Raw genomic sequence first — 27,231 nt, 5'->3', positions numbered from 1 at the left:
GGCAGGGAGAAACTTACTGTGTATCTAACTATCTATATCTGGATGACTGCTCAGTAGCTATTGGTCGATAGTAGTAGAGTAGAGCATCCGAGGGTGATATAATAGAATGGAACAATAGAGGGGTGGAAGGGAGGGAGTAAGGGACTATTTTCGCTAGGTACGTAGGGCGCGAGGTATGCCCGGAAATCTACTTCCTCGTTACTATCACTTAATTCTATCCCAAGTTGGATAGTAGATTATTACAAGGGTTGCATCAAAAAGGCAAAAAATCGCTCATATGATTGATCCAACTATATAGCAGGGGCTGTGGCTATCAACAGATTCGCTTGAGCAGCAGAAATATATGTATAGAAAAAAAAAAAAAAAACGAGTATTAACAGGTAGAAGTAGTGAAATCCGAAACCAGCTATATGCAAAAAGCAGTGAATGTGTATATAGAGCAGTCGGTCGATATAGTCGAAAAAGAAAGTCAGTTGGTTATTTTATTTCCCCTTTCCCCACTTCTTCACTCGGAAGACATAGTACAACATGACGGCGCCGGCAATGTTGAATACGAAATAGCACCAGAAAATCCCGTAGTCGCGCCAGCGGTCTTTCCAGTAGACCCACCGAAGAGCAAGATACTCATCGGCCACAGTCATGGAGCAGTACTCGCAGGCAGAGGTGGCGTTTGGATTGTACACCTGGCCTCCGGCGGCTTCGACATACTTCTGCATGTATTGTCCACAGGTATAGTTGGATGGGGGGTCGAAAACACTGAGCTCGGAAGTACTGCACTCAACTGGGCGGCCATGGAGGATTGAACTGCCGACACCGGCCGTATAGTACGTGAAGGGGGAGACACGGTACATGAAAATCCAGAATCCGGGTAGGTCTCCGGGTGGTTGCAGCATACCATTGAATATGAACGCGAAAGCAAACATGAGAATGGCAAATATGCCTGCCACCGGTGCCTGGGGGATTGCGGCTATCACGAAGAGAGCCATGCTGGCCACATACAGATAGAATTGGACGATGTAGAGAAGGGCAAGGACGTGTCGCTCGGCATCTTGACCCGTGCCCATCACAGCCCAGTAAAACGACGCCCAGACACAAACCCCCAGAACAAAGTGGTAGGGGATTTCGACGAAGACGTTTGAGAGAATGAATACTTTCCACGAGTAGACTCTGGATGGCCGCTCCCGGACTTCATATAACGCCCGCTGCGCAACGAATCTGGGAGTGATCTGATTGACGAGGGTCGTGAAAACCGTGGCCAAGAGGAAGACACTGAAGAGAGCACACTGGAAACCCTGTTGGGTGTTGTTCGCTTTGTAGAAGGAGAAACCGATGAACAATCCACACGCTATACCCAACGAATACTTTGCAAACACATATTCCGGTTGGCGGTAGTACTGCTGAAACGCACGCTTCATGACGTGGTAGAGTTGGCTGGTGAGAGGCATGGCAAATTCCATATTGCTGCTATCGCCATCCCGGGCTCGTGGCTCGGGCTGTTGTTGCGGATCCTGAAGACGTTCGAGCTCTGCGAGGACCTCCTTGCGCTCAGGGCTATCGTTCCATCTTTGAACCCAGTCAATGCCTTCCGATGCTTCCCCCGCGACAGTCTCAAGAATGTACTCCGCCGGATTTTCCGTGTCCCCGCAGGGCCTAGCACCGCAGCGCTGAAAGTATTCCAAAAGTATGCGGGATTGGTCTCCAATATCACCAAAGTAGACAGTTTTGCCTCCTTTAGCTAGGAATAACAAGCGATCGAAGGTCTGGAACAGCAGGGCACTCGGTTGGTGAATGGTGGCAAGGACTGCCTGACCGTGATCAGCAAGCCTTCTCAGGAGCGAGCAGATTGTCCAGGAACTTTGTGAGTCTAGACCGCTGGTCGGCTCGTCGAGGAAGATTAACAATGTCGGTTTCGCAGCAAGTTCGACACCAATACTCAGCAACTTTCTCTGCTCCACGTTCAGGCCCTCTCCCAAGGAGCCCACAACTGCCTCCGCAAAGTCTTGCATGTGCAGAACTTTGATAATCTCTTCGACAAATTCGTACTTCTCCTTTTCAGAGACCGATGCGGGCTGACGGAGCATAGCACTGAAGCGGAGAGCCTCGCGTACTGTAGTTGTCTCCATATGAAGATCTTGCTGTTGTACATACCCTGTTTCCCGTGGGAAATTGGCTTGCAAAGCTCTTCCATTCACCAAAACATCGCCGGTAACAACACCAATAGATACCCTCTGGGCGAGGACATCCAAAAGCGTTGTTTTTCCCGCCCCGGAAACCCCCATTAACGCAGTTAAGGTGCCTGGCTTAACCCATCCATTCACATTATCGAGAAGTCGCCGGGTACCCTCTTTGACGGGTATATCATAATTAAGACCCTTCCATGAAAGGATGTCTGTTTGCTGAGGCAGGTTAATAGTATCCACTTGGTCCTGCACTTCGGGCTTGTCTGGGGGCGCTTCTCCGTCTTCGATCCCATCGGAGGATAGCAGATATTGTGGAACATGACCAGACCGAAAAACCAAGGTTTCTGCTTTTGATGTCTCAGACGAGTTGTATTCCGAAAGAAACAAATAGAGGCCGGTGAATAACACCAGGTAGGCGACAAGAATTCCGTAATTCCGCCATACATGGCTGTAGTAGTATTGGTAATTCTGCTCCACATAAGCGTCCCCGGAGACGAACCGCTCTCCTGCAACGGCACCCACGGTTGAACAGATGAAGGAGGAACCAACAGCATAGCTTGGGATCACCGATGCGCATTCAAAGTTCCTGCCATGGAACTCGTTCGCTAACAGGGCCTCATACACATAGTAGATTGGGTTAACCCAGCGGATCCATGAAAGCCACGGGTGCATGTATGGTTGTGGCAACACGAAGCCAGTGTATACCACAATACATAAGATACAAACACCAGCCATCGCCATTGCCTGCGCGCTTGTCCTTGTAGCTGCAGCTAAGCTACGGAAAATCCCGGACATCGTCAAGACAGAAGTCAACAGAAACATGTAGCAAATGAAGAACTGCGATGGTTCTCGTCGAAGGTTGGACATCAGATAAAGAATCACACAAAAGAGAGTACCCCGGGTGAATTTGATAGGCAGATCCATGATCCAGCTGGCCAAGGCCTCAGCGAAGGGATGCACAAACGCATAACCCGCTTGCTTCACAGCAATTGGCCGCTGGCTATATAGCTGAATAATTTCGTTGAGAGCGATCAAGGCATTGAAAAGCACAGCGAAGTATAGCACAGCCCCTTTCTGGAAAAATGTGGCAGTGGTGGGTGCAGAATTGAAAAAGATAGAACCGATCACCAATGCGAGAATGGGTTGTGTCACTACCGTAACGATTACGGTTGGTAGGTCGTTCCGTAGTCGTTGGAAAGCCCGGCGCAGGCAGAGACGGACTTGCATCGGAACAGAGAGAAGATATGGGCTGCGTGGCCGAGTATGGCGGGCCTGCTGTTCTTCATGATTGGCCTTGAATGCTTTGGCCTCGTCTGAATCCGGTGGATGAGCGCGTTGATACTCCTCTATCTGACCGCAGAGCTCCTGATACTCGGGGCTACGCTTCCAATATTCCTCGAACTCCTTCGCCGTGCGTGGAACCTTGTCCACCATGTCCGGACGGGCCCTTCGTTCGCCTGGGTTGGTAACTGAGGTCAGGAAGTCGCCGCTGACTTGACGATCTGGTAATTCCCAACCCATTTCCTCGAAGTAACGTACTGCACGATCGCGGCGACCGAAGTAAATCTGGCGACCTTCATAGAGGACGACAACTTTGTCGACGAGATCATACATCGACTGAGAAGCTTGATATGCAGCGATGGCATGACACGATCGACCCATGTCGGCAGAAAGACGTAATGCCCTGACAAATTTCAGAGCAGACGACGCATCGAGCCCTCGTGTGCTGTTATCCCAAGCTCCGATACGACACCTTGAGACGAACATCTCGGCGATACTGACCCTCTTCCGCTCACCACCGCTAACTCCTCGCACAAAGTTGTCACCTACCTTGGTGTGATAGGTGTGTGAAAGGCCAAACACAGCCAAGACAACCTGAGTGAGGGTTTCAACATATTCGGAGCGTGTCAAGCCTTCAATTCGTTTCTGGGGGGTCCGCGCATGCGCTGCAAATGAAAGCGTTTGACCGACGGTAAGGTGTGGAAAGTGTTGATCGACTTCCTTGTTGTAAGCCACCTCTCCACGGTGGTGTTTGATCATATCCTCATATTCGATGCCTTGGTAATGAATGGTACTCTGAGGTTCGAGCGTCAGACCACCCAGGTGGCCACAAAGGGTCTTCAGGAACGTTGAACATCCACTTCCAGGGCGACCGAGGACGAGCAGAAGCTCTCCACTTTGGAGGAAGCCATCGAAGCTATGGAGAATCTGCCTTGATGGAGGGGAGGCTCGTCTCGAAAGCGCATGCGCGGCAGCGCGGAAGGGAGCTGCCAACTGCGTAGCAATAGTATTCTGGATCTGTAATGCTGAGCCTGATCCAGACACGCAAAGATTAGAAAAAACGACACCCTGCGTCTGCTGTACAATGCCTGACTGGTTCAGGGCCGTCAGGACGAGTTTTGCCCAGAGACGTTGATCGAACGCCGGATTGGCGGGATCCAAACGGGGGTCATCCTTTTCAATGATTGTAGCAGCTTGGGAAATCCTTCGACCAGTTCGGGTAGAGGCGATTCGTGTCAAATTGTGAAGCTCTTGTTCCTCCTCGTCCGACAATGGGGTCTGCTCCTTATCCGATGGATACGGATCGTGAGCGCTGGCGTCCTTTTCGTCCATGGTGCCAGTCAATGAGAGTTCCTAGATAGACCCGTTTCGAGAGCCTTCAGGTCACCAAGCGAGAGGAAAACTGGCAACGAGAGAGAGGCGGAATCCCGCCAGAGATAAGGGTTGAACAGAAGGTCCCGTATGTATGGGATACACCTAATCAATAAAGCCCACAGGGCAAACTATAGAAGGGCCAATTTCGAGTGTTAATGTTAGGAAGCGATCGCCCCGCTTCGTGTCCAGCCATATTTCGATAGTAAATTAGATCTCACTCCCTTCATCCGCATTAGTGCACACTTATGCCTTGTTTCTAGAATTATTTCAGCCATCAGCCATGTCTATGCAGTCAAGCATGGCCGGGCGGCCTGCTCCTTTGGGATGCATGATCTAGGAGGCCCTAACTGCGGCCTGCAGCAGCTAGCGCAAAAATAAGCCCCAACTAGAGCGTGGATTGATCAGCGCTATTATTACACATAGGTCGATCGCTTCAGGCCACACCGGGTGGACCACCTTCAGCCTTGTCATTGACGATTCTGATTGGGTGAATTAAAAATGCCATTGTTCTTAGCATCTTAATGTGTGTCGTTGCTGGACTGTATGTGGCGAGGCTGTCGACGGAGACTTGTGGCACGTACGTAGCTGCATTTGTGTGGAGATGGACACGGAATTTCAGTTGGACCTTAGGAACGACCTAGCCGGAAGATGGAGGTGATGATCCCGTCGATGGATGCATGAACCGGCTGTAGGTTTACTCCGTTAGGCCAAACAGTCATTGAAGAAGGAGGGTCCGAAAAAAATGCTACTCGCCTGTTTTTTCTGCTCGGGCGGAATTACGTGATTGATGGGAGGAGCCAGCAAAAGCAACCAGCCATAAAACACGTCAACCTGCGACTTACTATAAATGCCCTATCCCGGAACTTGTTCTATGACCTACTGTAATGAGAGCAAGGAAGGGAAATATTGACGGGACGCGACGCCCAAACCACCGACTCGGTCACGGCTGATCGGCCCTCCGACGCGCCGGTGATCAACTATCAATCCCGGATCTGGTATCCATTTGGGCTCAAACTCAGCACCAAAGATACTCCGTGGCTCTGGGTTCGCCGGGAAATCTGAAGGGCAACCATGCTAGCACTTCAGTGTGGATACGGACCATCGTGAATTCGAGAATGCCGCCCCACGCATGAGAGACTGAGCAACAAGCACCTTGCGGTGAAGCTTACATTTCAGAAGACTGCACTGTGTACGGAGACTCTCGTAAATTCTCCTTTGTTCGATCTCCAACTCTCCTTACTGCATATGCTTCCAGGCGATTGTGACGTGTCTACTCCGTAACCCGTAGCAATCAAAGTATGATGATGTCTCTTCTCCTGAATGAAGAATGAATAGCATTGTTCCCTATGCAGCCAATCATGCCAGGAAACAGTTGCTTATTGTCTAGTAACACTCATTGGAGGTGGCTGGAGGCGAGGAATGGACTCCCCCTGCTCATGATGCTCGCATGGAGAAATGATTACCGCCATCGAAGGGTTGTTACAGCTCATCCCGCGACCGAAGTCTTTCCAAAGAGAGCAAAGTGTATCAATTTGAAGTCCCTTTAGCCTCGAGGATGTCTTGAGACCAAAGCGTGTCATGGTAGACAGCAAAGTTGGACGTGGCGAACTCGAACTCGAACATGTGGGCCTTCGCACATGTAGAGTTGCTGTATCTGTTGCTTGTTACTGGAGCTTAGCATTTCCCAGACATCACGTCGCAGATCTCAGGCAGCAGGCGGCGTAGGTATGCACTGGGCCCGCAACACAGGGCTTTACAGCTTGGTGGGGTGATTCCAAGCCATGCTAGAGATTAGCATCGCAAGCTTTACTGAACGCGGCTATGATCGTGATCTGATCTGACACGCATAGAGATGATGCAATAGAGCCATCGCTTGGCTCTAAAATGTCTCAGTAAGGAGTAGAAAAAAAGAAGTATCTTCGAGCCGTTCAGGTGAACAAGGCTTTGTGCAGGACGGCCGGCGCTGAAGGGCTCTAAGATCGAGAAGTCCGCTTCACGGCATCACGGTGACACAAAGGTGGGCTTTAAAGTTCAGAGCAGGACCAGAGCACGACATGATACGCAAGTTAAATCAGCGTTGTGGGATTTATGGTAGACAAGAAATCCTGACAGCTTTTTCCGACAGGTTAGCCATGTAGACAGATGCAGCCAAGGCAACCGCAACCCCAGAAATATTCCAGAAGGTGTATCGTACAAAAATAAGCAATACCAACCACTAAGTAAAAGGCATCTCTAAGCTTTTGAAGTCCCAGATGATTTCACAAGGAAGTCAGATGGTACTCAGTAAAAACAGTCCCATCCACCTCGATATCACCACCACCACCAGCCAAACAAACAAACAAAACAAACAAACATTCCCCCCCCCGGTACTCCCCCAGCTCACCCAATCCAGTAAGCGGTCAAGCCCACCACCAACGCATCGCACCATAAAAAAAACCCACGACAGCTAAGCTTGACTCACCTTCTCTTCTTCTCCCCTAAGCGCCATCCCCACCAATGCTGCGTTTCTTTGCTACACACGACAAGAAGACCTCCAGGTCTTCCTGTCCTCGGCTCTGATTTCCCCTCTCCGGGGGAAATCATCCGAAACCCCCTTGCAAATGAGAAATTCGGAGGAATCTTCACCCTATGCACCCGCCATTTGGAAAATGAAATCATTTTTCAAATGGCCGGTACTGCCCTCAAGGGCCTGGTGTGACATCCTTGCACACACCTGCAATCGGCATCAGAAACATCGGGGGGAGGAAGGTGAAGGGATGTAAGGGTTCGCTCTTGCATTTCTTTTTCCTTTTCTCTTTTTCCCCATGGGAGAGTCGTTGCGAAGATTGTGTGTGCACTCGGCAACTTTTGACCGGGTGTGCGACACTTTAGTGCAATACGCAGCATGCCGTTTCCTGTTCTCCCCTCGCTGGGAGGATGGGATTGGTATCATTCGATTCCGATTATTCTGGTGGGGGTGGCGCTTCACTTCTTTTTCCTGAGGTTAGTTGGATGTCCTACCTTTATTAAATCTTGTGTCTTCGCGGTTAGAGAACTGGAAAGGACTTTGTTTTTTCCCCGGCTAATTGTTGGGTTTGGGGACCTGTATGGGTTCTTTTTTAGGTTTTTGATGGCCTAGTGGGTTAGAGATATACTATATGGTCAAGGAGGAAGAGATGTGTTATGGGCATCTGTTCTAAGCTGCTATTGCAGGATAGTTATATACGTCTGTTGAGAATGCAGCTTCATTGCACAAATCCACTGCTTCGTACTTCATATATGACATGTAGAGAGACTGGACAGAATTATTGTAACCAATTGGACTTTGAACACGTTGGTCGCTTAGCATCTAGCTGGATATTATAGAAACAAAAATGAACACAGGCCCCCGAGAACAATCAGGATATTTTCCGAACATTAGAAGTTGAAAAGAAAAGAAAGAGAAATTGTTGCCTCCATGTTGCTCCCACTCGTCATTATGATCTCGCATGTCCACTTACTCCTCATCGCCAATCTAGACATTATAAGTCAGTATATCTCTCTCAAGACAGTTGAATGAGGAATCATCGTACCTTAGGGGCCAGGTAGAATCTCAAGTGACCGCTACCAAGGCCATACTCAACGAGGAGCGGCACCTCCTGCGACAGGCACAGGGTGACCTTGTTCGACAGGTTGGTAGCCTTGCAGAAGTTGACGAGGTACTTGAGGGAGAAGGTGAGGGCGACGGGTTCGGTGAGGGAGATGGAGACGTTCTGTGCGGGGTTCTCGACGTTGGTGTGCTGACGGACGGTGACGGAGCCACTGCCAATGTCACCCTGGCAGGAGAACTTGACACCCTCCTTCGTGGCCTCAATGACAACTGGGAGAGGAATTAGTCGCGAATCAAACCCATTGCCAATGGAAAGAACAACATACCGGACTCAGAGAGAGCATTCAGATCCCTGCAGATACGCTGGAACTCTGCTGCCGGCATCTCTACCGTAGCAGCGTACTCTGTCTCCGGGATGGCCAGGTGCTCCTGGTCAATGTCCATCAACTTGATATCATACTCGCTAAGTCTATCTGTCTCGGCACTCTCGAACATCAGGTTGACGGCATCGGGAGAGTCCTCAGCCTTGAGAGTGAGAATGTCTTCGTTTTGGGCGGCACGCAGGACCTTGGTCAGGGAGACCAGGTTGATACCGAGGGCAATGTTACGGTCGCAACGGTAGGGGGAGAATCCCTCGGCCTTGAGCATCATGGAGACAAGAGCGACATGGGAGTTGTCCATGGCCTGAAGTGAGATACCGGAGTCATTGCAGTCGAAGTTGCAGTCTTGGACCAGGTCCTTGATGGCGTCGACGACCTGAAGAAACCGAATGTCAGCAATCAAGCAATGACATGCAACAGTATGATCGAGAGTTACTCACGCGCTTCAGGAGACTGGCTTGTTCTAGGCGAGCTTCAAGCACTGAAATAGATGTTAGCATACAATCTTGAACCAGTTGAAGCTTGTGACGCTCACTTTTGATGTGATGGTATGTGAGTACGGTGAGAAGCTAATGAGAAGGAGAAGAGGAAGATGAGGAGAGGCTGAGCTAAGTAGGTGGTAGTTAGCAGGTGAAAGCAGGATCGTGAAGAATGAAAGTCGTAAAGAACTGACAGAAGGAATTGAGTGCGTAGGAAGGATAGCGGCGTGTCTTTCAGGTTGGGGTGAATTTATTGAGGGACCTGAAAGTGCAGCGAATTCGCGTTCGAGGGTTTCATTAGTGGGGAGGCACGCGTCCCAGTCGCGTCATCCCTTAGGCTGATATCACCCTTTGGGGTTAGTCTGGTGCTGCCTGAGGCTGGGCTATACCGCACCCGTCACGAAGAAGCGTCACTACCACTTGTGACTAACCCTGCAACTGAAATATCTCTATGGAAGTATGGGAAGTTATTTCTCTGTAGCCAGAGGTCTACAGGGTGGTGAAGTATGCTTTGTGCTAGGCAGGCAGTACTGAAGCATTGCGTGCACTGTTCATCCAAGCATACCAGACTCTTATCGTGTGCATTTGAATAACCCAACCCAGTGCCTGTAGGTCGCGGGTAACACTTGACTAGAGCATGATAACTTAACAGTTATTGGGTCTCAATGACAATGATATCGGCGTAGGACTGACCACTAAACACACTACAAAACTCCGTAGCCGCTAAGAGTCAAATACAATGATAACTCAGCAATGCACCACGTTACAACTACTAGGACATGCTATATGTTACTAGCTCTGCAATATGACCAGGGAATTGCAGATGAGTAGTCAACATATGGATATCCAATTGGTCTTGAGCGAGGGACAAGTGGAGAAAGCGGAATATGAATTCCTTATGACAGTGCTCTTCCGCGGTAATGGCTGGATTACAAATGCAATCAGTATGGAGATATGACAGGCATTTGAACAACCCAGAGGGTGATGGTACATACATCATATATTCCTGAGCTATAAAATTACGTAGTATAAATGTCGGGCCCAGCTGTTGAATTATCCGAACGATCCATTTTCTTCTTCTTATAGTAACAGTGGAGTAGCATTCCAACGCAAACCTATTCTAATAATGACCACAGTATTCATGTCAGTCGCTCATCCAAAAGCCAAAGCACTTTGGTAGTATACACATTGCAAGAAAAGCTCACACTAGCCACAGAACAGGAGCCAGCGGCTACATCGGCGGCGACCTTCTATCAGTACTTGTATCCAAGTACCCAGACCTGCACTACCGCTTACTGGTCCGAAGCCGCGATAGTGGGCAGAAGATCAAGGCACAATATCCTACTGTCGAGATTATTCAAGGCGATCTTGATAATCCAGAGACGCTGGCAGCAGAAAGTGCTAGGGCCGATATCATCATCCGTTAGTGGACGCATCCATTCATTGTCACATATTATCCATCATAAGGGAAGAGTACCCGCTGACATCACCGGCCCTAAAAGACACAGCTGATGCTGCTGACCACCTCGGAGCGGCCAAGGCAATAGCTCAGGGTGCTCTAGAAGGGCATACCGAAGAACGCCCTGTCTATTGGTTGCATACCAGTGGTGCCGGGATCTTCTCGTTCTCAGACACTGAAAACAAGGTATATGGAGAGAAAGGCGAGAAGATCTATGATGATGTGCAAGACATCCAAGAGATCATCAATTTCCCTGACCATGCGTTCCACCGAGATGTGGATAAAGCGGTGTTGGAGGCTGGATCGGTGCGTCCAGGTGTCCTGAAGACTGCTATCGTATCCCCGGTTACTGTTTACGGTAGGCTTCAATAACAACCAACACGGAAGAGAATGGAGATAACTAACTTGGCTGCTATGCCTTAGGTCGTGGCCGAGGACCCTGCTCCCAACGCAGCAGACAGATATACGAGCTAGCCAAACTGACCATCCAACGCCAGAAAGTTCCCATCATCGGCCGGGGCCTTTCATTCGCGACCGATATTCACATTCAAGATCTGACTAGTTTATATGTCATTCTTTTCGAAAAGGCCCTTTCAAAACAAGATGATGGGCTTTGGGGTCCGGAGGCATACTACCTCAGTGAGAATGGGGAGCATTGCTGGGGTGAGCTGGCCCGTTCAATTGGACAGATCTGTGTAGCGGAAGGATTCATCCCAAACGCCGAAGAGGAGGCTTTTGGCTTCGAGGACGCTCGGAAATGGGCAGGCTATGAGGCTGCTAGTTGGGGGCTCAATGTACGATGTCGGGCCAGTCGTGCTCGTCAATTGCTGGGGTGGCAGCCGTCTGCGCCATCGCTGGAATCCGAGCTTCGGGATATCGTGAAAGGGGAATATCGCCGTCTGCAGGAGGCGGAAAGCAGTGCATGAGGCTTTGTTTAAGATGTTGATTATGAATTGATACAAGTGGATTGCAAAGAATTGGCCCGACTGTACCGACTTACAGTCGGGCCATAGTAACCGAAGATTGAGGTTCCTTCAGTGGTACTACGCAAATCACACAATCTATACCATCAAAAACACCTAATTCAACGGAGCAAGGCATCATTCTTCAGACATAATTGAATACTGTCTCAATACCAATAATTACGCTAGAATGTAGGATATGTACACAAGGCTGATGATACAGAACAAACGAGATCAAGCGAAAGCCGCCAGCATTGCTTCGGCAAGCATAGTGAGTATACAGGAAGACGAACGGACGAGTCAAGAGAAAAGTACATGATATACAGTATCAACGATTGTAAGGTCCAAGGGTGTCCGCCAGGGGAAAGAGGTAATAATAAGTAACCGGGCTGAGATAGAATGCAAAACTGCCTTAACGCCGCTGACACCGGACCGCTCTATACATTTCTGGGTATCAATCTGCAAGGGTTGCTAGGAAGAGTCGGCTTCCAGCTCGAGGTAGAGTAAAGCTTAGGTGATAATATGCGGGGAGGAGGAAGGGAAAAAAAATTCGGGTATCGAGGTGGCGGTAGAGAGGGATAGGGTTGGAGGAATGCCGTCGAATGATGGCGGAATCAGATGCTTGTGACACGTTTCGCAGCTATTGTGGTACGAGGTCGTTGCTTGATTACCATTTCTAGCTCCTTGAGCATGTTTGTATTGGCATCAGTGCGCTCCCGAGCGGCTGCTTGTCGTGCTCTATCTTCCTTGACTCGCGCGATTCGTTCTTCTCGGGTTAATGACATCCTCTTGTTCCGAGCCGGAAGAGCTACAGCTTCAAAAATTTCCTCCTCATCATCTAGTGTATGAACGATGCTGGGATCTGTGTTCTCGCCAGTCAACGCTCGAAGGGCGTCTGCAGGGCTGCCCTCGACTGCAGTAGAGCCCCCAAGGCTGGGTGTGGGTGACAGGGGTGTTTTCAAAAAGCTCGAGGGTCGCGAAAATTCCGGATTTGCGGGTTTTTCCAAACTACTCATCAATGCGGATTTGCCCGACTCCCACTCCTGGAGAAGGCTTCTGATGTCCGCTCCAATCGATTCATACTGAGGCATGAGGCTCGCCTCGAATTCACCAGCATCCGGTCGCTCGAGATTAGAGCTAGATGCCTCCTTGAAGATGTGCATCTTTGCGTGAAGCGCACGGATTCCCTGGGAGAGCGAATTGATATTTCGGTATTGTGCACGGAGATTGTCCTTGTTGGGCGAAGCTGTTGGTAGCGGAGAAGGCGGGATGACATCACCTGGCACGATGATTAGCTCTGGCGTGGATTCTGTTGAAGGAGTGGTACTTACGATCGTCCTCGTTGAGGATGTTGGTCATCTTGTGGATGTTCTCGCCGGTCACATGGGCCAGGTCCCGCATCTGCTCAACTGCCGTGGTCCATCTAGCAATATCGGACCCGCCGCCATCCGCGCCGAGCGCGAGAAGGCAACAGAGGATGCTCTTTCTCACGATGTAAAGCCTTCCGAAAAGGGTGCGAAGGGCGCGTAGAGAGTACTGATCTTCGGTGGCTCGCTCATCGAACGCTGCCTGGGCCTCCATAAGCTCCTCCTCTGATATATCGTAGATATCGTAATACTTGGCGAGGTTGGTGGCATCGGTAAGTGGGCGTAGGGTATGTTGGGCCCGGATGTACTGGCCTAGCATGAGATAGAACGACTCCGACACAGTTCGGCGCAGTCTCAGACATCGTCGCGTTTGCGTCTGATCTTCGAGTCGGCTTACTGGGGGCAACGGTGTGCTTCTACTCGATAGATTAGTGATCTTTGTCAGCCAAGCTAGAAGTCAGAGCAACTTACATGCGGTAGCCTCTTGAGACCAACTCAACCTCCTGTATGAATACAACCGATGCGGAAGCGGCAGAGTCAAACCCTTGAGCGTTGCTGATAAAAGTCACAGCTGCGTCAACAGCTTGATGACGCAAATATTTAAGCCACTGTCGCTTGGCGAATGCATAAAACAGAACCCCAATTACAGGCACGAGAACCAACAAAACTCCGACTTTCCGAGGGTTAAGACCAGACGAGGTTCGAGACCGGCTCCAATGTAACAACCAAGCTACGGAGAAAGAAGTCGAGGCCGTGACAACAGCACCTTGTATGCCAAACGTGGTGGAGATAGATGGAAGGTCTGCTGGAAGAGCCGTAGACATCACATCTGCAGCTGATGTGTAAGAGGGCGCAGAGTGTTCGTTCAGCAGCTGAGACGCAACGATGACATAGCCGAACTGTTCCAGGAATCTTTCGTTGTCGCTTCGTCCAACGCGGGAGTTCAGAGCAGACTGGGCAGAGAGGTTCGTCAGTATTGACCGGAGCCAAGGCAATAATAGGTGGGGTGTTCATACCGTGCAGACATCATAGAGTCGACCCAGAGCTGCCCGCTGTCGCGAGACTTTCCGTTCAAGGGGCTTGGGTAGTTTATTCCGAATACGCTCCTGGAATTTCGAAACTCCTCGTGGGGCAAAATCCGCAGCCGTGGAATCGGAGAAATCATCGCTATGGTCTGTCTCCTTGACAGGCCAGTTTGGGTCGTGTTCGCCTTCCCCTGACGTATGACCAGATAAGACTTTGTAATTTCCCCCAACATATGAACCGGGGATAACTCACCCTGGAGGTAGTCCGCCAAAGGCGAGTTCTCATAGACGAGCGATTCCATGACCAGTGAACATTCCGTAATGGTGCCGATGAGAGAGGAGTCGGGGAGAAACACGGATGCTGTAAGGCTAGGAAGGGGAAACAAGGATCAAGGCGGGAAAGGTTCGAGCAATGGAGTTGAGACAGGTGTAAGATTCAAGCGCGTTCAGTTGCGAATTATCGCAAACCCATCTCCGCGACAGTCCAATGGGGCGTCCAATGGGGCGCGTGGGAAAGTCGACTCAAGGAGAGGGCAATGAAGTGGAGGAGCGAGATAGTAGTATCGAATGGGAACGGGGGGGAAGAAGAAGGGCGACGAGCTAAAGGCTAAAGCAAGTTGACTAGTTGTTGGAAATCCGAGGCGCGGCGGGTTGTAAGGGAGGGCGAGTGGATACGCAAGAGGAGTTATAGTAAGCGGGTTTAAGGCCGGCGCAGGATATACATAGCAATCTACCCCTGGCAGATGGAGACACTCTGGGTTGAGGAACAAAGAGGAAGCCCGAACGACGGTGCCTGTGCAGCGGCCACGTTGAAGATCAGACCATGTGTGTGTCTGGGGAACTGGATTGCCTGCGCTTTCCTCTTTTTCTGCTCGAATCGGAGCTGGCGCTGCTCCGACGCCCGCCCGGCCTTGTCCGTTTCCTTTTTCTCTTTACCTGCAAACCAGAAATCCCTAACTAAGAATAGGCGCCCCCCCACCGTTTCGGTGGGCTTTTTTCCCTCTTGTGCGAATCAATCAGCTCGATTCGATCTGGCCGATTATTCCTACAGGGCACTGCTAATCTCTTTTTCCATCCAGTGAGCGCTCGCGATGGGTTACACCCTCAGGCTTACCCAACGGACTCAAACGGTGATCACACAAGTTAGTTTGCGAGGGGATGATCGCAAGTCTGTGCTTTGACTTTTCCCCCCATTAACCAAAACTTGGGTGGAACTGACGTCTTGTGAACTACGGCAGACCGAGGTTTCAGCATCGAGCATATGTTGGAGCCCGCGTGGGATCTCGGATGTCACCATTATTACCCTCGGGGTACACATTTAAACGGCTTGTTTCATGTTGCTCGGATTTGAGGCAGCCTCGGAGCATGGCTCTTTATGGCTAATACCCAAGAATTCAAACATTGGCATAGGATTTATTGATGCTGCATTGAGGTTGTTTCAAGTGGCTCGTTTCCTTTTAACGACAGGACAGCCTACTCATCATCACTACAGACTGGCACTGGATCTCGAGAGAAAATGACAAGGTAAGACAGAGGCGGCCAACTCGTCTCTCACTGCAGCCTACTGCACATTGCCACATATATCTTTTCAACTTCCATGTTTCCTTGCCATCTGCACATGCACCGTGCCTAATGAGGATCCTGGTCGGACCCTACAGCATACAGGGGGCAATTTCGCTGTGGCGCAAGTAGTTAATATGCAGCTTTACGTCTCCTTGCACTATCAATTTCGCCGTCTTCGCCATCGGGATAGTAATGCTCCATAGATTAAATATCTACTACTCTGTACATAGGGATGTTAAACGAATACGAGGGGATGCTGTTTGTGCAGCAACAATTTATTTAGTTACTCCTCAGTGGACACCGTTGGAGCTTTGTATGTGATCGACATCTAACCTAAAAGAGACTAAAATTGTATTCTAGAAAAGTAGTCGGTGGTTGCATCGGACCTTGAAGAATGTGGAGGGCTACGTTAAGTAGCACCCACAGCGAGTCACCTAGTGAAGGATGTTCAATGACCTTGGCCAGACAGGAACAAACTGTGATTGAGAATGTCTCGATTTGCCATCCATGATGGCTGCCTAAGGTGTCAACCCCCTTCCCGTTGCACGGGCAACGCAGCGTCAACATCGCGTCTCCATACCTCAGACCCATCCTCGACCAAACTTTCTATGACTTAGCCTCGATCTCGCCCCCGAAGCTTGACAGGTCATCCCATCATATAACTTGAAGGCCTTCTTCGACCTTTAATGTCAACTGAATCTTAGCTCTCAGCCGAACAATTGAACCTGACACGCCAAACAGTAGTCGGGAAAGTTATTTACGATTTATCCCCATGAATAGAGGCTCCGCCTAAACATCAAGACTACTTTAAAAAGGATTCTCCTTGCAATATTCTCAATATGCCCGGCTTTTTGTACGAAGCTACGACCCCTTGCCCTTCAAGGACGAACACTTCATTCTTCAGCCGGGGCAGCAACAGAAGCTCGTCCGACAGCATGTGGGAAGATAGTCTGGGTAACTGGGACGATACTGCTAACATCGAGTTCACGACCGAAATTAAACAGTCTGTACTTACGGGGGCCAGGCCCAGAAGACGGACCAAGACAAGTACATCCTTTGCTATTCACGAAGACCATGGAGAGAATCCTACACAGCCGGCATACAAGCCGAAGCGGGATTCGAGCATAGCAGCACCGACCACGAGCCGCAAAACATCCTTACTTGCGCAGCCAGCTCAGAGATTTCGTCCCAAAATCAGCTTTGGCCCGAGCCCAGACACGCAGTCGCGTCAAGATGGTTTAACTCACCAGTCACCAAGTAAGAGAACGGACACAGAGAAAAACAACGCGCTTTTGATGCGCATCAATGGAGCAGATGGCCAGGAGAAGGCAAGAAATAGCTTGAAGACGGATGTACGCCGTAACACGGTTTATATTCCCGCGGATGACGGTACAGTGGCCAGTGTATTCATGGGTCTCTTCAGCCCGCCCAAGTCGGACAATTTGGACAAGTGTATCAATGGAGATACTCAAGTCAACAGCTTGGAGTCACAGATTGCTAAGAAGCGACAAGCCAAACGATCTTTCGCATCGTCTGCCCAACGGGCTCCATTGAAGCCAAGCTCTAAAGTAATGCAGGAGTCCTGCATTCATCACGACATTGCCGGGAAGAATGGCGGAAAGGAGAATGTGCCTCCAGGAACAGTTATCGCTGAAGGCAAGAAAATACATCAGGCCCTGAAAGCCAAGGAGGATTCGGGAAACCGCCTAAATTCTCCTCTGATGGCAGCTAGAAGAGCTGGTGCTACCAATGCCTCTGCAAAGCCTACATCCAAGCCTCTATCCACCAAGACGAGCAACACTCAGCAAAGGAGCAATGTACTGAGCAACAGCCAAAACACCACTAAAGCACGACAGAGAAAATCCGAGCACAATAGCACCATGAAGCCAAGTTTGACATCAGACTACAACCGAAACGCTTCTACACGAACCTCAAATCTATCTACGTCACCGAAGCCATCAAAAACAAGCATAGTATCCAAATCGACTACATCGCGTAACAACACGAAGCCTATTGCGAAGGATTGTCCAGTTGTTTCAGACAACATCACAAACCCGGCACTGTACGAAGAGAATTGGCTCTCGCACCAGGAGGTGGCAATAACACAGTTGGTCAATGAAATGTTCCAATGTACTTATGAGGAGCCAGAAATCGACAACCACGCCATGCTTCGGCATGAGCTCCTCACCTTGTACCAGGGAGCATCTTTCGCACACCTCCACAAACGTCTTCAAGCATCATCGTTATACGGCGCTTTGAGTATACCAAAAGACGTGCTCACGCGCAGTAGCCGTCTTCACAACGATCTGGGTTTGAAACGGAAGTTCTTGGATATTTGGATCAAGACCTACGACCTGCGAGCATTGCGAGCCGCGGCGGAAGCAATCATTGGAAGGAAGATACCCACCTCTAAGTTGGTTCATGGAGACGATGCCTCGGATAATGACAGGGCGATGAAACGAAAGTTGGAAGGATTCCTGGATGCATTCTTGTTACGAAACCAGGATATTGACCCTCAAGAAAAGATCGCTGCTGGAGAGAATGGCGGTGCAGCTGGCCAGGCATACCGTCGGACTGTTCTTCGAAGCATGATGATGGTTGTCCTTCTGGACAAAGCGAGAATGGGCCATGGGACAGCCGTTCCGCGACGCCTTTTCCTCTCTTCGTCACCTGTCAAGTCCTCTAGTGCGGTGCTCCAGGCACTGGGTCGGTTCTTGCTGCCATCGTGCGGAGACATCATCAAAGCATTGAGCCACTTGGGCTGCGAATTGATGTATGAGCAGCATCCATTGGAAGAACATGACTACCGGGTTGACAACCTTGCCGTAGATCTTCGGGACGGTGTGAGGTTGACAAGGATTGTGGAATTGTTATTCTATCCTTCAACCTCATCCGGTGAAGTGTCAAACGGAAGTTTGCCGCTTTCGAGTCATCTGAAGTTCCCATGCAGGAGCCGCACGGTAAAGCTTTTTAACATTCAAATTGCCTTGGATGCGCTGGCTTGTGGCCAAGAGACAAGGAAGCTCGCGAAAGACATACGCGCAGAAGATATCGTCGACGGACACCGCGAGAAGACCATTGCGTTGTTGTGGAAGCTGGTCAGCACATGGAGCCTTGCTGGGCTAGTAGACTGGGGGGACGTCAAAAAGGAGATTCAAAGACTGAGGCAGAAAGTTACTTTCCAGGCTGGTGAAGATGGCATGCCATTGAGCGGGGATGATGAGAGCGACGAACCAACCTTGCTGCTCAAGCAATGGGCATCTACCCTTGCACATCTCAAGGGCGTACCGGTTGACAACCTGAGCACGAGCTTCAGCGATGGCAAGGTATACGAAAGTATTGTTGACGAATACGACGGATATCTCGTGGAGCATGCCGAGGATCATAGCAGAACAGCATCTCTAGAATCGCGTCTGCGGGCATTGGGATGCAGTGCAGAATTCGGTGAGTTTACCAATGACTTTACTCCCTCCATAGCGACTAACATAGGCCAGCCAAACTCGTGTCTCCCTCTTCAAAGTCTCATATCGTCGACAGCGACTTCACAATCGGAGCACTCGCGTTCCTCTGTTCGCGGCTTCTGCCAGCTACGAAGCGCGCGCGAGCTGCGACAGTAATCCAGACAGCATGGCGACGGATCCTGACGCGTCGAGATGATGAGCGCCGAGTCATCGCAAGGGATATTGCCAGACAATGCGCTGCAGTTGTACAAACACAACACCGAATTCTCTGGGCGAAGGAGGTGATTGTACGGTGGTGGAGGCTGACTCGAAGTCAACAGCATGGTCGAGTAGTTGCTGCATATGCCTACGAGGACAACCAATATCTATGAACGCGAGTCACCATACGGGGATAGGGATTGTTGCACAATTCAGATGGTTTCTACAGCTCAGAGGTCCAAGTGCAGCACTACCGTTTAGTTTGTGTATTCAGACAATAATTTATAATTCATAATTCCAATCACGCAGCATCACCCCCCACATAGTGAAAGACACTTAGTCGCTACGTAACACCCCCTGTCCCCTGGCATCATAGCCCTTTAGCCAGATCATCACCCAACTAGTACCTAAACACTATCTATGAGAGTTATTACATATGGGCATCCAACACCCAACACCCAACCACACACCCCCAGAAGCCTTATCTATCGATCTCCCAGGACAACTAAAAAAGAAGCAAATATAGAACTACGGATACGAGGATGAGATCATTACTCAACATGATTATGTACATGAAGCATCATAGTAGATAACTAGTAGATAATAAGTTAGTGGGGGTTTGATAGAACCGATCATATCACAACTTAGTACTGTCCGGAGTAAAGTACTTGCTTTTGTCATAGTATATACCCAACCAAGTCACTACTTACTACCTATTGACCCAACTACATACTATGTATATCCTACACCCCTTGCTTATTATATTTGTTAGTTTATTTAGTTTGGAGTAGTAGTTGATAATCTGTCTTATGTACATACTACATAGGGAATTATGTATGCGTGTATGCGGTATGCAATTGGTGAAGAAGAAAGCCATGACGACAAAAGTCTGCAGCGATATACATTATACTAATTTACTACAGTAGTTGGTAACTTGTATGATGGTGATAAAAATAAATCCATACTATATATAAAATAAATGATGCCATAATAATGAATATATGCATCTGCCTATTTGCTCGACTCCTTGGCAACTACTGTAGTTTAGTTACAACCTTGTACATATCTGGGATGGCAACCATGGCAATCAAAAATCAAATTACATTAGTTGTTTACATCTGGAAGATTTCAAAGGATAATTACCAGGTATTAAGATAAAGTAGAAAGCTGAAATCAAAATTGAATTGAATATTACTTACATACATTATTTGTGACTTAGTAAGTAATAGTAATCATTATAATCGTTGATAAAAGTAAGATTTTCTAACGATGATATGCTTATGCTTCATGTTACATTAACTGTTACAGTAGGGTGTACCTACCTACCTACCTAGTAGTAGTAGTTAAAGGTATCGCTTACGTGGGAGAGAGATCAGCCAGCCAGCCATCCATTCATCCCACACACACGGGAGGAGATGGAGGGAGAGAGAGTTTGTCGAGGTGAACTCGTATGATGTCACTGGTTTTTTGTTTTGGTCGCAGCTGACGAGGAACTTAGTTAACTACTACTACTACGTACAAAGTAACTACAACATGTACTTGTAGTTGGCTGAAGTATGATGTTATTCATTATTCATTGATTAATTTACCAATATTAATTTAGATGTTGCCTGTTGTCAGTGGGTTTCGGTGGTTGGGATATTTAAAGAAAATGACGTCGGTTGAGCATCTGCCATCTGCCAGCTGAAGCGGCCGATCGCATTTTCCCCTCCCTCCTCTACGAAGTATGACCGAGGTAGTATTGGGTATCCTCCTCGATGATATAATGCTTCCGATGATCAGATGCTGTTCTTGAATCAGAACGACGAATCCGGAGAGTTGAGAGTAGCAGCAGCAGCCCTGCGGGGAAAAGGAAACAACAGACGTTCGAGAAGATTACTGGAAGCGGCAACACACGCCTCCTCTTTTCTTATTCTCTCTCTTGTCTCTCCACCTTCCCCCAGTCCGATGACCAGATCGATCGCCAACGGGCTTTGGCTTCCCCTCCCTTACGCCGTACAGTAGTCTCGCTGCAAAGGGCCCTGCAGTGCATTGGTACCGGCCTGCTGGTTGGAGTCCCGGTAGACTATATGTACCTGTGCTGGCGTGAACGAACTTTAATCGCGGGGTTGTTATTGGCAGAACGGCCGGTCCGCCATCAGGAGATTCATTCCTCTCTGGCGACCCTTCCTGAGAAAAGAGCGGTCGATCGCCGGCTCGGAGGGAATTGCGAGATGCTCTTTGCTGGCCGGAGTTGCTATTCTTCCGGATCAGCGGAGAGGAAGTAAGAAAAGGGGTATCTTAAACTTAGTCCGTATTGCAATGAGGCTTAGACAGACACACACACTCTGTCTCTTGGTATCGACTTGCTCCCGTGGACAATCGGTGACGTGCAGACAGACGTGTCCGAGGACCTGGACAGCTTGTCTTCTTCCAAGCCCCCTTAATTGGGTACGTCTAATCGATTCAAGCTGCAACATAGCCTAGTCGCTCTCTCTTTCCCCCTGAGCAAACTTCGACGTGGTCATGCTTGGTATTCGTTCGCCAAGAACTCGTCCTGCAATATAGGAGCAGATGATCGACGAAGATCTCCCACCTTCCGGGGGGTGATACTCCTTTTCAGACCGGCCAGTATCTACTTGGTGCTCTTGAGATGCTTCCCCCCATCCTCCTCCATCCCACAGCCGCAGTCATTCGCCCAAGTATTTGGAATGGCGCTTGGCATCCTTGGCCGGTCACCAACTCAACGCGGGATCCTCTTGGACCAGTTGCACCGGGGAGGCAAGGAGGAGGAGGAATGTGTCGACGGCGGACCGTAGGTCGGTCGCTGTAGCTCCGGACTCCGGGAAAGACCGGAGACCGACCACTCTCTCACGCCGATGGGGGGTTCTAGCCAGAAGCTCATTCCACCGCAACAGGCGTCGTTCGCAACTTGGCTGTGATCATCTTGGCGACAATTCTCCGTCGTACCGGGGGCAAGGTCACAGGACGTTGCCAAGAACTGCAGTGGAATGTCCAGAGGGGAGGGATGAGTACTGAGCAAGGGGCAGTCGAAACGGGGACCACTCGGTTTTTCAACTCCGCCTCTCAAGTGAAGGGATCCCCATTCTTCATGGTTGCATGGGGTGAATTGTATATGCCTTGGCTATCTTGGCGGCCCTCTTGGCCGTCTCAGTCGGAATCATGACTCTTCCAAGAGGCTGTGATGTCTGTGATGTTGAAGGTTTCGGGTGATCCGCTGTGTCTCCCCAACCCAGTGTGGTATGTCGATCATGTGCTCAATGATGAGAGCATTGCCATCCCTTTGAAGAACTGGGCTCGATGCTGCCACTGACACATTCTAGACGTTTGCCTACCACGGTAAGATTTCGACGTGCAGCCCGGCCCGTCCTGGAGTACTTGGGTTCTGGATCTTCATCCACCTTTGCAATGGCTTTGTTCTTTGTTGTCTCTTCTTTTCTTCATCATGACTGAAGCAAGGGCGTACCCCCATGTGCGACTAGATTACTGCATTAGCGACCATCTTATCTTCCGTGTACCCGATACCTGGTATACGGGAGGTATGGTAATTGTGGTTACCTGAATCGAAGCGAGGAGGAGTAGGCTGAACGTCGACGACGTTCTGAATCCTTCCATGACTGACCATGCCATGCGCTCAGTCATGGGCTCGGAGTGTGGGAGGCGCACTTGCATATGTCATGACGGCAGCCTCGTTTTTTATCCGCATAAAACCCATGGATGGGATGTCTGATGTCTGGGGGTGGGTTTAGCTCAACAGCCAGGGGAGTCGACAATGATTTGCCAATTGACCGAGTCCAAGACCCCGATCCATCAATCACGATGGTTGTACGGGGTACAGATGGACAATGCCGGGTCGGCGGAAATGAAGCTGGCTGTCGCACGGCTAGCTGACCATGAGACAGGCAAAAGGCACCTTGTTGCCGTGCCGGACTGGCGAGTCGCTGGGACTTTTTTTCTGGGGCATGGATTACTCGATTGGGTGCGTCGTGCATCGCAACTTGAAGCCGGCGCGAATCCAAGCGCGAGTCCCGTGCTGGTGGAGAGGGCAAGAGGAGGAGAAAGCCATCGACGGTCCAGTCAGCGTCGTTAGGACATCGACCTAGGGAGAATAAAATCCCTCATACAAACCGCTCTTAGGCCGACGTCGGCCATTAAGGTACAAGGCTCTAACTCTTAGTCGCCTTAGCTGCAGGCCAATGACACCACCGCAGCAGGACTTTTGATCCTGGGCGCGGAGGTCGATAAGCGGACGTATTAATCCTTAATCCTATTCCTGGGTAGCTCAGTCGGTGTTTGTTAGGTTAATGCTATTCTTATCCGGCGTTGATCCCGGCGTCTGTCTGCCTGTCAACCTCTCACAGTAGCAGTAGCAGTTATACCATAGCACCGCGCCGAAAAAAGTGGCCCTGAGGCATCCGCCCACCAAAGAGACAATCCCATTCATGCTCTCTGGTCTGTTCGTCTCCATAATCGATCTCATGGCGGTCCACTCGCACGCGCGACAGTTCAGAATCTCCACCAGGTGTTGCTGGTGGTTCGATCATCAATATGCAAGCTAGCATAGTAGCCATCCTATCCCAAAAAAGGCTGGGGGAGGAAGAACTGGATGGGGTTGAGGACGGTTGTTCGTATGCCACATAGCATTTCCTCTTCCGGGTGGCCGGTGACCATCGTGGTGGCAGACTCTACCCTGCCTACTGTACAAACTTCTTGTTTCCCTTGTCCTCCTGTAAGAGTCGCCTTTGAAGTTTGGGTTTCAATTAAGATTTTATTTTATTTTATTTTATTTTTTTTCCCCTTCCTCATTATTTCCTTTTTCTTCGTCGGGTTTTGCTTGCCTCCCCTCGGCCATGCCGTTCAGCCAGAGATCTTCAGCTCTTCAATGAACATCGAAAGTTTGCACGCTGTTCACGAGCACTTGGAAAGATGGTTGTATATAGTTTATATTTCTTATTCTGTTTTTCCTTTCCGTCGCCGGTCGGAGTTTAATTGCGGAAACTCTGTTTCAATCTTGGCTTCTAGGCCGCGTAGCACATAGACCACAGTATGTATCCGGAACATAAGTATACATAAGTCGCATGTACCTTGTATCTTGTTCTCGATCCAAGTGCGGAGAGTCCGTGTTGGCGGCCATGGATGAGGATCCTTCAGAGGGGACTGAGTGTGCGTGTGAGTGTGGTAGCCAAGCATGGGGTCGCTAAAAGGTCGCATTTCCTTCCCCCCCAACAGCGGCATATGCAATGTGTAACGGGGGTGAAACTGGCGCTTCAACCCTCACCGTAAGCAACAATAACAACCAGCATACTTAGTTGAATGAACCAGGGCCGGAAAGCCCAAAAGGGCAATTGGAGTCGTAAGACTTCACGAGGTAACGAAGGATCGTGTAAATGGGCCGACCCCGTTGGTTCGTGAAAGCAGTAAGTTAGTACTACTACTAACTCCAAGGACTGCCAGTGCCGATAGTTAGTCTAGTTAGTACTTCCCCAGCAGTTTTTTTTTTTCCTTCCTATTCCCATGACTGGCTGAGATTTGGATCGATCCTGATTGCTGGGATCGAGGATAAAAGCGGGCAAAAACAGCAAAAGAAAAGTACTCCCGAGACGCGCAGATTGGCTGCTGCGATTGTGGGAAGCTGCATCTCCCGGAGCAGCCATGGCACTGAGTGGGGGTTATCCCTGAATCGCATGAAGCTTGTCCCAGCACTTCAAGGCTTCGTAAATCGTGAGGCGTTTGGTAGTAGTCTAGCTGGGCCCCCCCATCCTCAGCGACCGTGAATTGTGCAGGTTTCTGATTGTAAGCCCGTTGGTGTTGGAAGTGGATGGGGGTGGGAATAGCCCGCTCGATGGTCTCCGCTTTGGAGATCGCTACCGTGGTTCTGAGTTCGGTGAACCGCCGCCCGGCTGTCAGTCATTAGAGAGAAAAGTGATGCAGTTTGGGTCTCTACACTGTAGTTCTCTGGTTCTGGCGCTGACCGCTTCTCTCAGCCCTTTGCCATCGGGCATAGATCTGGTCATCATCACCATACTGCTTTTTGCCCTTCTTCCCTGTCTCCATTCTTCCGGAGATACTCTATCCACAACTCAATCCAGTCTGGGAAAGACGGCACGATCGTTTGAAGGGAAGAATGGGATCTGAGATGCAGTTTTGATCGTTTCCAGTCCGGATTTGGGGGTGGTCTTGGCACGGGTCTCGTATGTACGGCGTATGTATGAGCATCGGTCTGTATGTATGGATACCAGGACGATCCCGATGGGTTTTTCCTTCTTCCTCTTGCGCTCTCCCCTTCCCATCACTGCCACCCGCGCTGAGGTTTGCTGAGCCTTCCTTGTCGGACATGCCTAATTCTAAACTTAGTGGCCCCCAAGGCTGAGATCCTAGAGATAAACGGACAAGTTGCTGGTGGATGAGACGAAACTCTATCTCCAGAATTGGCTGCTACCTGGGTGACCATCCCTGGGATGATCACTGTGGAGTTACCCGGGGGGAAAAACAAGAACTCGGCTGTCAAACCACCAGCGACAAAACTATCCCAAGATCGTGCTATTGTTTGAGGAATCCATTGAACAATGAGCCATGACTACTAGTTCCAGTCCTTATTTGCATAGTTCAGATCTAATCTGGTTATTTCTGGCAACACTGGTCCGATCATCTTGAGTCCAAATATGTTGTACAGCCAAGAGCCAACTATTCCCGCCCAGACCGACTGTCACTTCCAGCTGTTGTCAATCGGGTGGCGGTGCTTCTAGTCAACAACATACTTGGGAGTTCTGTAGCATGGCTTGAGGTTCCCATATACTACTCATCATTCTCATTTGGACCGATCTAGGTACCAGCTTTCCTGGGTACGGTTATCGGAACCAACCTTGAGAGCTGAGCGTGGCAGATCGAAGACATGGAAACCACCTGCTTTGTCCCATTGCCAGTCGCTGTAACCTCAAGCAAACTTTCCGGGACTCGAGAGCGTCATGATCGATCCTGGTCACAGTCGGGGAATTTTTTATTCTCTTGGTTCTATTGATGTGGTAGCCGTTGTAATGTAGTACTCTGGGGTAGAGTTGGTGCAACTGAAGAGTTGTTCAGTTTAATTCACCTCGTCATAGCACGGGGATAGGGGTCTAGTCGGTCCGAGAAACTGGGATAGAATCGTCGAGACTTCTCTCGCAGTTGGTTCGCAGTTCCCAGTGATGTCTGTAGCAAGCAAGCAAGTTTGTCGTTCTGGCCCGCATTCATCGGCATCGCACAAGTTTCTCCTACTACTGCTTCAGACTGAGATAACCTTCAAGACTGCCGTGACACAGCATGACTAGGGGGAAACCTTACGTCACAGGGCCAAGACCATCGCTTTCCGGATCAGGAACCACCAGATTTAAGCCCAGCTAGGGAAAGTCTCGGCAAATGCAATAGTGAGCAATGACAAGAAATACCAAGCATTGTTATTGGGATTGTAAAACAATAATGGCGACCAGCAGGGGGGAAAGGGAGGCAGTGTTTTGAAGGACTTGAATTGTTGTCACTTTGTCTAGTCTTTGAGAATGAGGCGTGGTGCCAAGCACCACATTGGTAGCACTATAATGGTGATTGTCTTCTGGGTGTTATCTTGGCCTCCCTAACGAACTTACCATAGTAGTCTACTTTTGGTGTGCTGGGTGTGTATGGAGTAGGTAGGGTGGGTGGCATGCACTCCTGGAGCTGCGACCGACCAAATCAAGTCGGAAGAGGTAGCTACGCCGAGGAACCTAGTTTACCTTAAGAAACCACTTTCACGCATAAGCAGCGCATAAGTGAGCCGGCTGATGGGGTTTGATGCTAGGCTTAAATCAATGCTAGATGCAATATTTATGTGTGGCCATTCAAAGCTCAAGGGTTACTGTGTATTAAGCCCAACAAAGCGCAGCGCCCGCTGAAACGGCTTCGGCGCGACTCCGACGGGGTTC

The 27,231-nt window shown here is 49.7% G+C and overlaps 7 protein-coding genes across 7 annotated transcripts; 3 read left to right on the top strand and 4 right to left on the bottom strand.

The window, feature by feature from the left end:
- Window positions 1–269: 269 nt before the first annotated feature.
- On the bottom strand, window positions 270–4,881 carry BO85DRAFT_448408 (ABC multidrug transporter). The gene has a single exon (XM_025659927.1). It carries the CDS (start codon window positions 4,791–4,793, stop codon window positions 483–485), a length of 4,311 nt encoding a protein of 1,436 aa, XP_025516271.1. The 5' UTR covers window positions 4,794–4,881; the 3' UTR covers window positions 270–482.
- A 3,107-nt stretch (window positions 4,882–7,988) lies between these two features.
- Window positions 7,989–9,500, bottom strand: BO85DRAFT_448407 (proliferating cell nuclear antigen). The gene is made up of 5 exons (XM_025659926.1): window positions 9,319–9,500; window positions 9,224–9,264; window positions 8,730–9,159; window positions 8,387–8,673; window positions 7,989–8,328 (listed from the first exon to the last, which is right to left on the bottom strand). Coding segments are annotated over exons 1-5 (777 nt in total). The 5' UTR covers window positions 9,320–9,500; the 3' UTR covers window positions 7,989–8,310.
- An 888-nt stretch (window positions 9,501–10,388) lies between these two features.
- On the top strand, window positions 10,389–11,647 carry BO85DRAFT_437528 (nucleoside-diphosphate-sugar epimerase; the record flags this gene model as incomplete). The annotated part of the gene is made up of 4 exons (XM_025658622.1): window positions 10,389–10,405; window positions 10,479–10,684; window positions 10,795–11,079; window positions 11,145–11,647. The coding sequence occupies 4 exons, from the start codon at window positions 10,389–10,391 to the stop codon at window positions 11,645–11,647; spliced, it is 1,011 nt and encodes a 336-aa protein (XP_025516269.1).
- A 174-nt stretch (window positions 11,648–11,821) lies between these two features.
- BO85DRAFT_272886 (vezatin family protein) lies at window positions 11,822–14,536 on the bottom strand. The gene is made up of 5 exons (XM_025655112.1): window positions 14,329–14,536; window positions 14,067–14,266; window positions 13,522–14,003; window positions 13,015–13,466; window positions 11,822–12,962 (listed from the first exon to the last, which is right to left on the bottom strand). The coding sequence occupies exons 1-5, from the start codon at window positions 14,375–14,377 to the stop codon at window positions 12,298–12,300; spliced, it is 1,848 nt and encodes a 615-aa protein (XP_025516268.1). The 5' UTR covers window positions 14,378–14,536; the 3' UTR covers window positions 11,822–12,297.
- A 528-nt stretch (window positions 14,537–15,064) lies between these two features.
- On the bottom strand, window positions 15,065–15,733 carry BO85DRAFT_448404 (uncharacterized protein). The gene has a single exon (XM_025659925.1). It carries the CDS (start codon window positions 15,370–15,372, stop codon window positions 15,199–15,201), a length of 174 nt encoding a protein of 57 aa, XP_025516267.1. The 5' UTR covers window positions 15,373–15,733; the 3' UTR covers window positions 15,065–15,198.
- Window positions 15,734–16,255: 522 nt separating this feature from the next.
- On the top strand, window positions 16,256–19,604 carry sha1 (putative calmodulin-binding protein Sha1). The gene is made up of 2 exons (XM_025662812.1): window positions 16,256–19,082; window positions 19,133–19,604. Exons 1-2 carry the CDS (start codon window positions 16,478–16,480, stop codon window positions 19,468–19,470), a joined length of 2,943 nt encoding a protein of 980 aa, XP_025516266.1. The 5' UTR covers window positions 16,256–16,477; the 3' UTR covers window positions 19,471–19,604.
- A 3,138-nt stretch (window positions 19,605–22,742) lies between these two features.
- BO85DRAFT_477052 (uncharacterized protein) lies at window positions 22,743–23,630 on the top strand (the record flags this gene model as incomplete). Its single annotated transcript, XM_025662811.1, has 2 exons — window positions 22,743–22,836; window positions 23,047–23,630. The coding sequence occupies 2 exons, from the start codon at window positions 22,743–22,745 to the stop codon at window positions 23,385–23,387; spliced, it is 435 nt and encodes a 144-aa protein (XP_025516265.1). The 3' UTR covers window positions 23,388–23,630.
- Window positions 23,631–27,231: the final 3,601 nt, after the last annotated feature.

The sequence above is a fragment of the Aspergillus piperis genome (assembly GCF_003184755.1).
Source record: "Aspergillus piperis CBS 112811 unplaced genomic scaffold BO85scaffold_7, whole genome shotgun sequence".
In the NCBI taxonomy this organism is placed as follows: Eukaryota; Fungi; Ascomycota; class Eurotiomycetes; order Eurotiales; family Aspergillaceae; genus Aspergillus; species Aspergillus piperis.
Note: the sequence above shows the minus strand (reverse complement) of the source record. Positions and strands in the feature narration are given on the sequence as shown.

Excerpts from the sequence above, each read along its gene's own strand:
- BO85DRAFT_448408 (XM_025659927.1), bottom strand. The coding sequence starts at position 4,793 with ATGGACGAAAAGGACGCCAGCGCTCACGATCCGTATCCATCGGATAAG.
- BO85DRAFT_272886 (XM_025655112.1), bottom strand. The coding sequence starts at position 14,377 with ATGGAATCGCTCGTCTATGAGAACTCGCCTTTGGCGGACTACCTCCAG. Across the intron at positions 14,267-14,328 it reads TTTGGCGGACTACCTCCAGG|GGGAAGGCGAACACGACCCA; the intron begins GTGAGTTATCCC and ends GTCATACGTCAG. Across the intron at positions 12,963-13,014 it reads CATCCTCAACGAGGACGATC|GTGATGTCATCCCGCCTTCT; the intron begins GTAAGTACCACT and ends TCATCGTGCCAG.
- sha1 (XM_025662812.1), top strand. The coding sequence starts at position 16,478 with ATGCCCGGCTTTTTGTACGAAGCTACGACCCCTTGCCCTTCAAGGACG. Across the intron at positions 19,083-19,132 it reads GGGATGCAGTGCAGAATTCG|CCAAACTCGTGTCTCCCTCT; the intron begins GTGAGTTTACCA and ends AACATAGGCCAG.
- BO85DRAFT_448404 (XM_025659925.1), bottom strand. The coding sequence starts at position 15,372 with ATGGTGACATCCGAGATCCCACGCGGGCTCCAACATATGCTCGATGCT.
- BO85DRAFT_448407 (XM_025659926.1), bottom strand. Across the intron at positions 9,160-9,223 it reads AAGCCAGTCTCCTGAAGCGC|GTCGTCGACGCCATCAAGGA; the intron begins GTGAGTAACTCT and ends CGGTTTCTTCAG. Across the intron at positions 8,674-8,729 it reads GAATGCTCTCTCTGAGTCCG|TTGTCATTGAGGCCACGAAG; the intron begins GTATGTTGTTCT and ends TTCCTCTCCCAG.